At 38.9% G+C, this 16,547-nt stretch overlaps 1 protein-coding gene across 1 annotated transcript in view; it reads right to left on the bottom strand.

Moving 5' to 3' along the window:
- The window catches only part of LOC134679373 (uncharacterized), an 87,059-nt gene that overhangs the window by 49,140 nt on the left and 21,372 nt on the right, over positions 1–16,547 (bottom strand). The window contains exons 4-7 of the mRNA XM_063538273.1: positions 13,507–13,620; positions 11,425–11,537; positions 10,904–11,053; positions 9,903–10,034 (exon numbers count right to left, since the gene is read on the bottom strand). Of these exons, the coding sequence (XP_063394343.1) occupies positions 9,903–10,034; positions 10,904–11,053; positions 11,425–11,537; positions 13,507–13,620 (509 nt within the window). The remainder of the gene's footprint in view (positions 1–9,902; positions 10,035–10,903; positions 11,054–11,424; positions 11,538–13,506; positions 13,621–16,547) is intronic.

Below are 16,547 nucleotides of genomic sequence, written 5' to 3'. Positions count from 1 at the left end.
TTCTAAAACTAAATCACGCAGATCATTGTTTGATTTTTTACTAGGAGCGGTCATAACATAAACCATAGTGTTTAGCTTAAATTAAATGCACGAATCCACTTTAACATGTCCAGTATAACATGTCCGGTTAAGTAGATAGCTAAGTGGGTATACGGTAAACGCATGATCATTTTGACATTAACTCTTCCAGTTATTATTGCTATGGCCTCGGTACTGCGCCGCTTCGCAACTTTTAACTAAACGTGTAAGCGTAGGTAGTTCACAAGCAACCATATCGTCACCGTGAACAATGAACTAACTAGTGCTGTACATAAAATTGTTAACTAACACATAAAAATAAAATGTCATCGGTACATGTTTTATCAACTCTCGGTCATTGCATGATCACACAAGGGGGCTAACCCACTCCACTACTGGAATCATTGCCGCCTTGGAGATAACGATGCATTATCCATGCAACTGTTTTATCATCTTAGTTTGATCCAGACGACACTACAATGTTAAGATTTTAGGGCATAGCTGGCATAGATTGGAGAAGTCACTCGTTGCAGAGGATTTCTATATTTATATGTACCTTTTGCTCATAGTTTTGAGCCACTATTCTGATGCCGCTCAGCTCCAATGATCGAGGATCCAGCGACCTACTGCGGGGTTTCTCCGAATAGAATTCATCTCTCTTTCCTTTCTTCCATCTGAAGTAGTTAGCCATCGCGGCACACTTTCTGTCACACCTGCCACTAGCACATGTTTACATGCCGAGGACAGATCGTCGCACTAGCCGCGAGGTTATAACGCGCAGACATCTCTGTAAGTACTGAGCGATAACGTCGGTGTCACGAGACGACTATCGTTATGCAATGATACCATGCGTGTACAGTTCCAAACTTCGCCTAGTTCCGATACGGAACTGGGAAGTGAACGCGGGAGATGCGATGACCGCGCCGCGCCGCGGCTTTACCTACATCAACCTCTAGAAATACCAACTTCTCGTCTCCTCAACTCTCTCTCTCTCTCTCTCTCTCTCTCGTTTCCTCAACACGTTCAAAATACTCGTAACATCAGCCACTTAATAACTCAAGCAAACAAGTAGATAACGCACCTAAACAAAAACATTTTTTAAGATTAATATATATGCCTATCTATGACTGACAAACTTTTATTGCTTGAATTCAAGCATATAATAAGATTAATAAGGCTTATAGTATTAGCTACCAAGTTATATGCGCTTTCAAGGTTGGCACTTCAAATGTAGGTAAGTACGCGATTGTTGACGTCAGGCAGGTACTCGTATAGGTAACAATTCATTTGTTTATCAATTAAACGACATACCTTTTTAAGTTGAATCACATAGGCGTGATTTTATCATATTTATATCGGAACAGTCGACGTCGCAAATATATACAGGGTGTCCCAAGAAGTAGTGATATACTGAAGCTGGGAGGTAGAGGACCTAGAGGGCTATCTGAATCACCCCCATGTATGTTCCGCGATTTTTCGTATTTTCGGAGTTATGAGTTTTTTAATTTTTCACCTATCGCCGAGTACGATGAGATTTTTATTTATGGTGACGTGAATTATTGCGGTAGATGCTTGATTTTTTTTTGTGTGCTAAGCTGATAGATAGGCCAATTCATTTACTATCGTTAGATCTTAGAATGGAATTAAAAAAAACAATTGGTATTTTAAATTCGCATTTCAGTGAATTGTACCTAACCTTAAGAAATACTTACTCTCAAACATATTGAACTGCTTTATTTTAACTATACTAGACTCCGCCCGCGATTTCAAAGGTGTTAATAACTTTCAAGCCTAAGGGGTTTGGGGTTGAATTTATATATAAGTACTATAAAGAGTTCCGATAAAAAATTGGTTTAAATTGCATAGTCACCAGTTAACTGTGCGTTGTCTGTCAGTATCTAATTAACGAACCCATTTTATAAATTTGCATGTAAAATATAGCTTTTAGCATTACCCTGACGCTCATATAAAGGCAAGCCTAGTACAACTATAGTTTAAGGAATGGTAATTTGGGCTTTATAAAAACTTTATTAACATTAATCAATCATTTCAATACAATTTCTTATACCGTTTCCTTCAACACATCTCCGCTGCGATGCAACTCACGATTTAACTATAAAGTTTACATGCCTGGAAAATCAGAATATAAACCATACAAATGAATATATCTCAATAGGTTTTTAAGAAATCAAATCAAAACGTGATTAGGCATTTTTCTAAATGTAAGACATCGGTTACATTCTAATTCTGGCGTCAGTTCAGTCCACCAGTCTGGTCAGAATGAGGGGAGAATTATCGTGTAACACGCGGACTGATGGACTGATGGTCTGGACTGATGAAAATTTAAATTTTTTATTAATATTCGTCAGTCCGTTTTGAATGACAGAAAACTGATAGGAGACTGATCGTGTAACCTTTTTGTGTCATTCTCGCGTCAGTCACCGTCCATGCAACAATGGAATGATGGACTGAACTAACGCCAGAATTAGCGTTTCGCATATCTTATCGTAATTTTATCAGTCTGTTGTCAGACTGGACTGATCGTCTAACCATGTCCATTTTCCATCATTCTGGCATCAGTCAAAACTCGAATGGAATGATGGACTGAACTGACGCCATAATTAGCGTGTAACCGATGTCTAAGACGTAATATAATTAAGGAGTCCGTGGAGGCAGCGGCTGCCGCCTCCCGATCAATACCTAGACGACCCGAACATTTCAAACAATTCACGCCATTTTTCTCTGATTCTATACTTTCCTTTTAGAATGGTGAGTCAAGAATAGAGAGAATACATTTCAATTAGTAGGACCCACTACTAGTAGGTACCGGATACGCATCTACGCGTGAATAATTACGAGTTAAAGTAAGGACGCTAAGAACGAAGAACTTTGTACATTGACCCGGTATTTAAATGCGAGGATGGAGGTTACCGTCGTTGCGCTAACCAAATGAGATACATATGCGCGATTCTGCAAGCTATAGACCGCAATAAGCTTAAAAAATGTATTAGGTAACCATTTTGAACATTGCCAAAAACGTAACGACAAAATGTTTTTATCTAACTAACAAAACTTGCTCACAAAGTTTCACGAATATCAGTTGAGAAATGCAATCTTCGGAGGAGAATATACGGACATACGAAAGCACTTTTGAACAAACTGAACTGAACGCTACGTGACTTGATTCTTCACTACATCTATCTAGGTAGTAGCGACAAACCAAACGTAGAATACGTAAATTTAAATTATCTGTTGTTCTAATAAAAAGATATTAACGTTAGAACATTCCTGAGAAGTAACACTACGTGAGATTTCAAGGTTTGTCCAAGGCTAAAGCTGGCCATACACACTAATAGGGTATGTCTGCGCAGTTTTACCTGTGCAGTTAAACTAGCTGGGTGCCTGAATACCGACTATTGTTAGATGGTAAAAACCGGGCAAGTGCGAGTCGGACTTGCGCACGAAGGGTTCCGTACCATAATGCAAAAAAACAAAAACAAAAAAAAAGCAAATAAAACGGTCACCCATCCAAGTACTGACCACTCCCGAAGTTGCTTAACTTTGGTCAAAAATCACGTTTGTTGTATGGGAGCCCCATTTAAATCTTTATTTTATTCTGTTTTTAGTGTTTGTTGTTATAGCGGCAACAGAAATACATCATCTGTGAAAATTTCAACTGTCTAGCTATCACGGTTCGTGAGATACAGCCTGGTGACAGACGGACCGGACGGACTTAGAATAGGGTCCCGTTTTACCCTTTGGGTACGGAACCCTAAAAATGTTCAAACACAAAATATAGCCACATAATAACTACATATTACGTACAGTAGCAAAATGTAAGAAAATGGGCCCTAAACTTATAAACACATTCACGTTTCTAGAATATGTATATTGAAGCATGTAACGTTTTGATGGATGGTCAAAGCGTCGGTCATGCACCGCCGGATTCTGATCGAGGTAACGTTAACCTCGGGACCACAATACCCTCAACTCAAATGTATCAAATCAACCAACAAGCAATATTCATGATGGCTATTTTCCGAACTCAGCCTGTGACACTGAATTGATATCTACACTGTGTCTAGTCAGAATGAAAATAGGTTATAGGGGCTGTCCATAAATTACGTCATCGATTTTGGACGATTTTTGACCCCCCTTCCCCCCGCCCCTAAAATCATCCAAAAATTATGCTTCGAATGACCCCGTTTCCTCCTACGTCATGCTACCATCATCCGATGTCCAGACCCCACCCTCCCTAATTTGAAATGACGTAATTTATGAATAGACCCTTACCTACAAAAAGAGCAATACATATATCATAGTAGTCGTTTTGAAGTGACAGATGTAGGCGATGTGCATTTTACGCTAGCAAAATATTGCTTCAATTCGTGCGTCTTAAACATATTTATATTTAACATACTTAAATCATTTTACACCTTGCATGAAATAAAGCACCAGAACATTATGTAGAGAAACGTTACAGCAGGTTTTTTAGTCACAAGTTCTATTTACAAATCGTAACAAATCGTATAGAACTATAAAGAGTAGGTAACTTGACCGTGTCGTCATTTGCTAGTATTTCATATAAATTCCATAGTAGCAATTCGTTTTGACACTCAGAAAAAAAGAAACTGATTTGACTAGGAGTCAAATACCCTATTATTTCGTCAATCGTAAAACTCTAGCCCCTTTACGAGGATGGAACAATTATACAATGGAATGATTAGGCAAAACTTACTACGTAATAGTTTATCTCTCTTCCTACAGGCTAATTATTATTGATCGATGTGCCTACCAATCCAGCGAAACGTAATGTAATGGAAACATTTGTTCAATTGATTATTAATTCGTATTTGAATTATGTTCCCATATTACATTAATGGCTGGCCTGTTTATTACAAGCGATTGGCCGACCCGTGCCGACGTTCATGAGATTTTCCAATACAATGTATGAAAATGATTTTTTTTTCTTTTTTTTTCACATCGATTTTTTATAATATTGCCATAGTTATAAACTTTATTTAACAAATAAATCACGATGCGAACACAAAACAAATGAAGAATTATCAAATTAGTGTCTGGTCAAATTTCTCCATAGTAATTTGTATGGAAATTTCAGTTGTAAGTCGGCACGGGTTCTTGTTACTTAAATATCATGAAAAAAATATTCAGGGTGTTTTATAGTAGCATCGTTATACTCGTATTACGTATTTAGGGGGTGTGCGTTGTTAATTTTATAAATCGCAAAATAAGGGACACCCTAGTATTAAACGTCCTACTAGAATTACTTACACCCACATTAGTTGATGTATGTACATGTAGGTAGGTATACAATTACTATACACTAACACTTTGATTAGTGATTAATGCCTTTGAATCGAACACATCACGACAGTTCTCGGATTAGCCTTCACACACTATGGCTATGCTATACGTTGATACGCTGTTTAACCAATTCGTTACGACCATGGCTGTAAAAAAATAGTTTATCTAGTCACGAAGCATCCAATAAATCAAGCCCAGAATCAGCATCACTATCTACAACTAAATAACTAATCGCTTTAACTCTTAGTGCCTGACTTAAGTAACCGTTTCCCAGGATATTACTGTAATTTAATGAATTTAAAGAAAGTTATCGTTTCAACAACTCAAAAATTACGTATGCTACCCGCACTGACATACACGTTACAGTCTACGTAGGTAATTTATTTCCTATCCTCCTAAGGCCCAAGGTTCTACCTATAGTACTTATTCAGTTCAATGAAATTTAAATCATATTCGATTGGAACAGAGTTGCTTTTGCGTAACGCGCTTTTGCGAACGATGTAAAATCAACTCTATTTCCTACATTGTAGGTTCAAATTTCTGTGGCTAATTTTGCATTTTCCATTTGTATGGCTGGGCCTTAGGAGGCTATAGGTACAACTCGCTCGCACTAATATGCCAGTATGAGAGAGATGCATAGAAATTAAGTTACGTTCACGCTAGCCTTTATGTCAGTGCTGAACTGGTGGTACCTACATACTTATTTATATATAGCCGGTCAAACAATTAAGTTTGTCAGTAGAAGAAGGCACGAAATACATTTTTTTTAAATGTGCCGCTTTTTTTACTGACGGAAATTGCTTGAAAAAGTATAGCTGTACTGAACACGTCTGCGCCGTCGTGTTTATTCGACTGATGTAATTCCTAATATTACTCGACGCGGCCTCGGGACCTACGCAGTTCTCGGCCCGCCAGGATGGGATCGCGTAAGTGATTTGATTAACGTAAGAAATAAATGCAGGAAGGTCTCATTCAGCATATTATCAGTGCACAAATGCATGCCCGTCTCCCCCGTAACGGTTTAATAGTACAAACTATTGATACAAGCTTTTATCACCGCCTGTAGATTGGGTATTGACCACCTCAAGATAGCTTTCTTATTTAGTTCGTTTTATAACAGAATAGGCTACTTGTCTACTAGTCAATACGCGTCTAACAGTCAAAGCGATTTGCTAATATGGTATTTATATGAACACAAGTAGAGTGACGTCACGGTCAACTCACCTACTTTTTATATTTGTATCCGATTTATTAAATACAAATTGTGTTTAAAAATAACTGCGATCTATGTCTTTCTAATAATTATCTGGTGCTTTATTTCGTGAAAGGTATGAAATAATATTACTTTAAGTAGAGAAAACTTCCCTGTTCCTATAGCAGTATATAGCATCTCGGTCAGATAAGCAAGTATCATCATTAATTCATTGTCATCATATCAGCCGAAAGACGTTCGCTGCTGGTCAAAGGCTTCCCCGAGGGATTTCCACAACAAACGGTCTTGCGCCTAGGGTTACCAGATGACAGGAATTTTCCTGACATGTCAGGAATTTTGGCCTTTTGTCAGGAATGGGACCGGAACACGAAAATGTCAGGAGTTTTTGAATTGATAGGCTTTTTTTTATAAAGTACCTTTTAATTTACTTAAATTAATCCAAAACCATTGTAAAAAAATAATAAATGAGATCCACTCAACTTCGTAATTATGAATTAACATATATTTACTATGAATGTCAGGAAAAATATTCGGAAATTAAGAATTTTGTCAGGAAAAATCTAAATTTAAAATAAAGAAATAAACAAAAAAAAATATTATAGGACATTTTTACACAAATTGACTAAGCCCCACGGTAAGCTTAAGAAGGCTTCTGTTGTGGGTACGCAGACAACGATATATGTAATATATAAATACTTAAATACATAGAAAACAACCATGACTCAGGAACAAATATCTGTATCATCATACAAATAAATGCCCTTACCAGGATTCGAACCCGGGACCATCGGCTTCATAGGCAGGGTCACTACCCACTAGGCCAGACCGGTCGTCAAATTTGTATCTGGTAACCCTACTTGCGCCGCTCTCATCCATCGGCTCCTTTCGACCTTAAACAGATATGTATGTTCTCGCAGGAGCTACCAATGGATTGTGAAAAAAGCTATAACTCCCTAGCGAGTTTGCGAGATTGCATTTCTTTCCGTTATACTCGTAATACATACGAATCAAGTAGGTATAAATGAGTTTAAGTATAAAATACTAGCGTTTATAATTTAATATTTTTGTTTATGTTTTAAAATGTTTAATTTGAGTAATTTAATAGCCGTTTTTAAATATTTTTACGCAATTTTCAATCGTGGCTAAATGCCGGATAGGTCTGTGCCTTCACTGCTTTTGATATCTAACCATAGATAATTAGATATATTTAACCACTCAACCGTCCGGCCCGCGAGACTGTTTTCCTGTCAACCGTCCGGGTTTTTTTACCCCTTTTTATAATTGTAAACCTGAGGCGTACTAATGCCGATTATAAAGAATTAAGTACGAGTAGATTATAAAGTTTTAGAATCCGTAGATTAGCAATAATAAAGTAAGTAAACATCATGGACCGATGTATCTGTCCATCTGTTTGAAATGGCTGCTTGTTAATGGATTATGGCAACAAAATATGCTGCAATGTAATTCATTGTCAATACACAAGCGGAATATTTATTCATCAGACATGTCTGCAATATGTGACTGTTTGTTTGGGTACTAATAATAACCGCAACACACTTAGAGCCACTTGCACCATCCCTCTAACTCGGGGTTAAGCGGTTAACCCTGTAACCTGGTGTTAAATTGTACTGGTAACCATGGTAACTCCAGATTTACCCGGTTAACCCGGGTTAGTGGGATGGTGCAAGTGGCGCTTGTTGGACCATTGGTAGAATTTATCTCATTGCAATAAAATGCAAATTGTCGGTTAACGATTACACAGAATAATTATAATGAGAATGTCACGACTTTAAGTAATTTTGTTTTTGTAAATAATCATCACAAATAATTGTACATGCATAATAATTCCTGTTAATTGTTGGAATATTATTTATACTAAATAAGCTAATTAAGTTCGCATAATACTTTCCGACGGTATAACGACCTTAACTTTTACCAGCCTAATAAAAAAACTGTATCCCGCCGTGTCTGTTTGTTAGTGTGTGTTGTATGCTCGCGATAAACTCAAAAACTACTGAACGGATTTTCATGCGGTTTTCACTTATCATCATCATCATCATTTCAGCCTATATACGTCCCACTGCTGAGCACAGGCCTCCTCTCATGCGCGAGAGGGCTTGGGCTATAGTCCCCACGCTAGCCCAATGCGAATTGGGGACTTCACATACACCTTTGAATTTCTTCGCAGATGTATGCAGGTTTCCTCACGATGTTTTCCTTCACCGAAAAGCTAGTGGTAAATATCAAATGATATTTCGTTCATAAGTTCCGAAAAACTCACTCACTTATCATACTTGTGTGTAATTTGTTAACCCGTGCGAAGCCGGGTCGGGTCGGGTACTACCTAATATAAAATCCTGTAAAATTCGAGGAATACTGTTGATTGCTCAAAGGTCCAATTAGGTATCAGCCCATCGCTTGTTGGCACTTTAAGTTGTTCCTGAGTGTAGAAGAGTTACTCGTGCTACGTCAACTGACGGCATCGGTTACAGTGTAATATCAACATTCGTAGAGTTAAGCTACGAAAAGTCTGCAGCGATTTTGATATCCCTCGCAGTGCTAGTGTTATTTATACGTCATAATTTCATAGAAGTTTAACGTTTAAAATAATACTTGCACTGCGTGGGCTATTAATCCGTTGCAGACTCTTCTTGGTCTGACTCTAAGGTTTACAATGGTGCGTTGTATTTATTAACGTCTATAGGCGTTCAAAGGGTACTCCAGCCATGCTTAAACCTAAATCTGCCATACCAAATGAAATGTGAATTTTTCTGTAAACAGGAGGATCGAAATTACTCTCTGTGCCAGGCCTTTTAACGGGGTAGGCGCGAAGCGTCTTCGTTTCAGTTTCTTCAAATTTACAACTCGCAAAGCCATTTTTATGCCACTGAGCGGTTATAGTCGCTGTAAGTTAAGAAGTCAATTTTGACAGTTATGAATTGACCCTTATATTTACTAAGCTAAGACCTGCCGTTTAACTGATAACCTTAGTATAAGTAAAGGGTCAATTCATAACTGTCAATATTGACTTCTCAGCTGTATTAGATGATTTGGTATCATTTAATAATTGCATTGTTTTGGTATTCCACCTGTCCAATTTATTTGTTCAATGTGTAATTTGCTTCTCACATTTTGCTTAATGAGAGAGACGCAATGCACACTGGACAAGTGTATAGTCCGACAAGAAATTGTAGAAAATTATTGATAGTGCCACATCCTACGTAACTGTCACATTTTTTTCACTGTCACATCACATGGCAATTTAGTATGAAATTTTATTTAATCTACTATTTCATGTCGCACTATAATACCACCCTTTAGACAGAGGTTACACAGTATGACTTACCGCTTTTTTCTTTTCAGCGCCATCTAACGGCGCCGCCTGGCCGGGCACGGACGCTCGGCCGCGGAAGATGTCCATCATCTTGGTCATCGCGCTCGGCCGCCTCGTGGCTGACGCAGTCACGGTGTGGTAGTACTGTCAGAGAAAAAAACAGATTTAGGTTATTTCAATAAGAAAACTTTCGGGAGACTTAGATATATTATATTAAATATGTAGAGTTGAATTTGCATGGCATTTGTTAAAATATATAGAAATTGCACTATAAACGTCATATATTTTAAATATAAATTTATAAGGAGAATTCAAAAATTCACACGTTCTGTCAAAGTCGATGCAGGTTCTAAATTGTCTGATTTTTTAGGTTCTAAGCCTACAACCGACCGTCTCGTCAGGACAGATTTCTGTGAACATGAGTCACAACCAGTGTCCTATTTATCAAAAGCTTGTAATACAAGTGGAAGTCCCTTTTTGACAGCTTTTGTTAGAAAGGGACATCCACTTGTATTACAAGTTATTTGATAAACAGGGCACAGGTGGTAGGGTAATGCAGAATAGTAGTTACTCGGGTGTACTAGCGGAGCACACGTACAACTAGGGGCCCATTTCTCGACGACCGGTCTGGCCTAGTGGGTAGTGACCCTGCCTGCGAAGCCAATGGTCCTGGGTTCGAATCCCAGTAAGGGCATTTATTTGTATGATGATACAGATATTTGTTCCTGAGTCATGGTTGTTTTCTATGTATTTAAGTATTTATATATTACATATATCGTTGTCTGAGTACCCACAATACAAGCCTTCTTTAGCTTACCGTGGGGCTTAGTCAATTTGTGTAAAAATGTCCTATAATATTTATTTATTATTTATTTATTTCTCGAACGGTATTAGACTAATATTATTAATCCACGAACTGTCAAATCGTATGGGTTGCTATAGTAACACAGTAATACTATTAGACTAATATCCTTCGAGAAATGGGCCCATGGTGGTAGTGTAGTATTAGTTACCCTAGTGTCGCTGCCAGAGTGCGGGTGCGCGGAGCCGTCGCGCGCCTTGACCGCGGGCGTGCCGGGCGCCGACGGGCCTGCCTCCGTCTGGCCTGTCTTCGCCTCCTCGGGTTTACTCGCCTCTTTGCTCGGGGTAGTCTTCGTCATAATCTGAGAATGTTATGTTGATTTTAAGTTTGGATATACTTGAGTTATCAGATTATGATAATGTTTTGTTTTGGACAGACACATTATAATAGGTAGGTATATATCATTGCTCATTAAACAACTTGTCCTTGTGGAAATATAAAATATATCACATTAAGATTTATCCTTCGACGCCAACAAAATGCTACATTTATAGAAAGTTGTATTTAATTAATCCTAACGTTACGGTAACATTACTTATCAACGTCATATTTTTTATACAGTTACCTACCTTCAGGGCAACACAATCAAATAGGTAGATAGTAGACGAATCGAAGCACATATGTAAAAATAAAAGTAGCTGTATAAAAAGCCAATAATGGATATAATCTCACCTGCACAGCAGCCTTCACCTGCTTTATGATGGAAGGCTGCTTCTTGCTGTCGCCGCGCGGCTTCGTCTTGAAGATGTCGAACAGCGCCGGCCGGCGGCTCACCCCGGTCGTACCTGTGACAATAAAACAATAACGGCATTTTCATTTAACTTGTACTTTAAAGCGTGACTTAAGTCGTGTTTCAGTAACGTCTAACCGTTACATTCCTGACAAAATCTATGGGATTTGACATTGACCGTCAGTTTTGTAACGATTGCTAACCGGCCGTTAAAGGTGTTAAATTAAGTGAAAATGCCCATAAGCGACAGAAATACTCTGCCTTGGGAGCCACGTACGACTTCGTGCCCGTCGCTGTCGAGACAGCTGGACCCGGGTGTCATTCTGAATCCCTAACAACGTTTGTCCTAAAGTCACTTGCCCTAACTGGTTTGTCCTAATGGGCACACGCCCTAACGATCAATTATCATAACGATTATTTTCCATAATGTAAGATTTGTATTGTCTGCACCAGCCTGATAGGACTAAGGGAATTACCCGCAAGTTCTACAAAATAAATGTTTAAGTCATAAAATCACCCACCTGTGGTCTGGTCTGGTTCCATTTAATTCAAATTTGGTGAGTATAGTGTACATATAGTTATGTAGGTATATACCTTTAAACGAACAATTCTTGTATATTTATTTATATAGTAATATGTATATATTTCGGAGATCTCGGAATCGGCTCTAACGATTTCGGTGAAATTTGCTATATGGGGGTTTACGGGGGCGATAAATCTATCTAGCTAGGTCTTATCTCTGGGAAAACGCACATTTTTGAGTTTTTATATGTTTTCCGAGCAAAGCTCGGTCTCCCAGATATTGTTTTTGTTTATATAAATACGTTAAACGCCTGGTCTAGCTCTAAGACGTGCGACTTAGATACAGCGCCATTTCTTGGTATTGACTAGGTTGCCGAAAGGAAATCTGGGTTTTAAGAAACAACAGAAAATGCACTATGATGAGAAGTGGAGTGGCGATGCTAGGTATATAAACTATATAATGACAATAATAGGTATATATACCTATGTATATTGGCGCTTTTTATGCAACAATTCAAATAACATCAATCAAAACAAGTTTCCTTTATATGTAAATACCCTTGTACTGTTGTACTGGTTCTAAAGATGGAGCCCTTTAAATGTCGAACAAAAAAAGAACATCGCAACACCAAGCAAGCAACACTCTCGGGCTTAGTTGCAATGCTATCTAGAGGTCAAGGAATAATAAGGCGAACAAATCGGTATGATATACGGTAGATGTATTTTTCAACAGCTGAACTAGAATACGGCGGCCTTGTACATTATTTATGCAGTAGCTAAGTACTTGTTTGAGTGTAGTAAAACGTAGGAGTATGGCGCCGTACAGCGCCATCTAATTTGTCAACAACCCACCTGTAAGTTTTGCGCCACACCACTTAAGGCCACATACACTATCACTAACCCAGGATAAACCGGTTAAACCTGGAGTTACCATGATTACCAGTACAAATTGACACTGGGTTAACGGTTTATCCGGTCAATAGCGGGTTAGAGGGATTGTACAAATGGCACTTAATAAGTTTCATTTATTGGTATTTTCGGCGGGTTTCGGAACTTAAGTATATACCTAATTTGAACTAGTCGCTTCTCGGTGAAAGGAAAACATTATGAACTAATCCCAATAAGGCCCAGTTCCTCTTTCGATTGGGAGTCGAAGTTGGTTAGGTATCGTCTCAGAGAGGCGAACCAAATAGCCATCGGACTTTTAGACGCACGGGTGGTCTCCATCCATACTTGGTAGATATTCCACCAATTCCCACGAAGCGCTTTGCTTCTTCTTTCCTTATGCGCATAGCCAAGGAACGGAATTCCTTGCCGGCGTCTATATTTCCGTGTTCTTATAACCCGGCAACCTTCAAATCAAGAGTGAACAGGCACCTTCTGGGCGAGCTCGCTCCATCTTAGGCCACGTCTACGCCTCGGCTAGTCTGTGGCCACGAGTAAGCCCATTCATAATAAAAATAAAAAAATAGCCGGCGCAACGCTAGACAGATGTTTGTTACCGTGTATGGTCTGCTGGTACATGGGGTGAGGCTGCCCATCGTCCTGCGAGCCGCGCCGCTTGCGCTCGCCGACCGACTGCGTGCTGCGCGTGATCGCCGCATCCAGACGTTGCTCTGAAAATAGAGAAACAACTGTCAAGTACCAGTATGATAAGAGAATGCTCCCGGGACTGAAGGCCTACCGCGGACCACGTTCGAAGTCTTGCCTCTCTGTCGCGTTTGTAAATTCGTAAGTAAGTGTGAAAAGGAGACAACATGTCGAACGTGGTTCGCGGTAGGCCCTCTGAGTCTATGTGACGAGTCCTGGGCATTCACGGTTTCAGAGCTGCATTTACATAGAGAACCAATACCGGGAGCACACCGTATGTGTGACTATTACATATCGAGGTTATTTTTAACACACTTTTATTTACTTCGCCTGTAATGTAAGTAACAATATTATCAATCTAGCAATGATTTAAAACTACCATAAATAGTCGTATCGATATAGTAAAAATACGCAAGTATTCAGGTGACAATATAATATAGTACTATCGAGCTGATCTGTTTGAACCAGGAAATACGAGTACCTCAGATAGCGAAACTCTTCGCCGAATAGTCTTCGGTACCCAACTAGCCCCTAGTATACCACGAATTTGGGCACATATGATTCGTTTTGACGAGGCGTATACTTTGGAGACATAAAGTACAGTCGACAATAAGCTTATTAACATTAATTATTATTGTTCTGTTGACATAGGTATCAATGTTTAAAAAAATATTCATAAGTTTATTTCCTTGTTGACTTCAGCAATTGCCTAACTAAACTATTATATTCCTGCATGCCTTTTCCCTAAACGCAACGACAAGGATAAACCCCTCGACCGTAACTAATAGAAAAGTTACGGTCACACTATGTTACTCAATGAAAACAATAAGCGGCATTAATTACAAGGAAAGCTACATTTTCAACGTGGAATCTGTGTCAGAATCTACATAGTGGGACGCAGCTGAGCGCCGGCGCGACATACTTGCCATAGTTGCACGAGATGCGTTACATCACCTTAAATAATATGTGTTTTAAACCAAAAAAAAACAATTTAATCCTTTAAGATTTAGTTTAAGTAAGATTTAGTAATTTTTGTGACGACCGGTCTGGCCTAGTGGGTAGTGACCCTGCCTGCGAAGCCGATGGTCCTGGGTTCGAATCCCAGTAAGGGCATTTATTTGTGTGATGACACAGATATTTGTTCCTGAGTCATGGTTGTTTTCTATGTATTAAAGTATTCATATATTACATATGTTGTTGTCTGAGTACCCACAACACAAGCCTTCTTGAGCTTACTGTGGGACTTATTCAATCTGTGTAAGAATGTCCTATAATATTTTATTTATATTTATTTCCAGTTTGATTAGCTAATCCAATTAGCCGGCTTTCTGACATTTAAAGGGTAAAATGTTATTGCGAACTTTTATTTCATGTTTTCTTTTTATACTGCAACCTGTACGAAACGGAGACGCCTTACTCACGCTTCGCGCTCACTCGGTCAATGAAAATTCGCAGTTGAGAATTTGAGATAGATTAAAACGAGCAGCAGGTGTGCAATCGATGCGTAGAAACGGTACGCGCTATGCATCAGGTACCGTTACAACGGCTCAGTTTGTGCTAAACATAACAGCCACAGTACAAAAGAACGCAAGCGCCGATATAGTGTTCGTTCCATAGCAGTCACGTGTGCAAGTAACTACTTCTGTCTATTATGGTGCCTATTATGTGAATTACGTCCGTGCGCAAAGATTGCTCTGCATCTCTCTTGCTTCCTAAAGCTACTGAAGAAAGAGATTTAAGTCAAATATATGAGCAAACACGGTTAAATGAATCATCATAACATAACACCTAAGGGGAAGACGATAATGTCTTTTATCTGGGAAGAATAGTACATTTGGTCTGGTTGTTTCTGCTTAGTATATTGCATTTTTGGCTGGTGGTAGGCAACTTTAAGATCATTGGCACTATAAGCAGGCGTGTGTCAACCCGCATTTTACCTCACTATCTAAAAGTTCTAACCAGAGTTGAGAGTAGGTAGATCTAAAACGAGTTCATAAAATACATGACTAATTGATTATGATATTTTTTTCTTAGTTACTAAAACTATAAGATTACTTAGGCCCACTTGCGCCATTCCACTAACCCGGGGTTAAGCGGTTAAACTGTTAACCTAGTGTCAAATTGTATGGCTAACCATGGCAACTCCTGGTTCAACCGGTTAACCCCGAGTTAGTGGAATGGTGCAAGTGGGCTTAGTTTCATGCATGACGTCAGTTTACTAGTTTATGTCACCAGCATCAAGAAACTGAGCCGTGCTCATAGATGCCAGAACCCTACCACAAATGATCATAATGAACCTACTTACAACCTACCAACCTACTTACATACGTAATTTAGTTCTAGTAAACAAAGTCAACATCAACTCGTGATGTGAGTAACTAACGGAGTACCTACGTTATGCGTGGGTATTATTAATTAACATGTTATCGATTACATAGTAGGTATATTATGTAGCAGCAAAACTTTCAACTAACCATTGGTAGTCCTTGCCAATACAATAAGGTTTACGAGAGGTGAGTTACTGAGTCGACAATGATACAGTCCCCATCAGATATATCAGAGCGGCCGAGTTGCCGTAATCTAAAAATCTAAATACCTATTTACGCACTCTTTACGCCTTGAAAATAGAGGCGTGTTCAGATATTTGTGAGGACCTTGGCCGCTCCGATATATCTGATGGTGAGTCTCCAACTTGGCCAGTCGGACAGTCCAACGAGTCTTGAAAAAAGTAATCAAATAACCCTGAGGCCGATTCGAACTTAAATTTTGATATCTACATGATGTCATTTTGTTATCATTCGCCCGTGCGTCTCGCTCATGTTAATACATATACGAACAAGTACGAGTGAAATGCTCTCGAGAATCATAACAAAATGACATAATTTACACAGGTGAAAGGTTGAAATGAAATGACAGGTATTTTCCCTTCAAGTTTGAAAATATTATGGGTCAA

Source organism: Cydia fagiglandana, chromosome Z (genome assembly GCF_963556715.1).
Source record: "Cydia fagiglandana chromosome Z, ilCydFagi1.1, whole genome shotgun sequence".
In the NCBI taxonomy this organism is placed as follows: Eukaryota; Metazoa; Arthropoda; class Insecta; order Lepidoptera; family Tortricidae; genus Cydia; species Cydia fagiglandana.
This window is presented reverse-complemented; position numbering and strand designations above follow the sequence as displayed.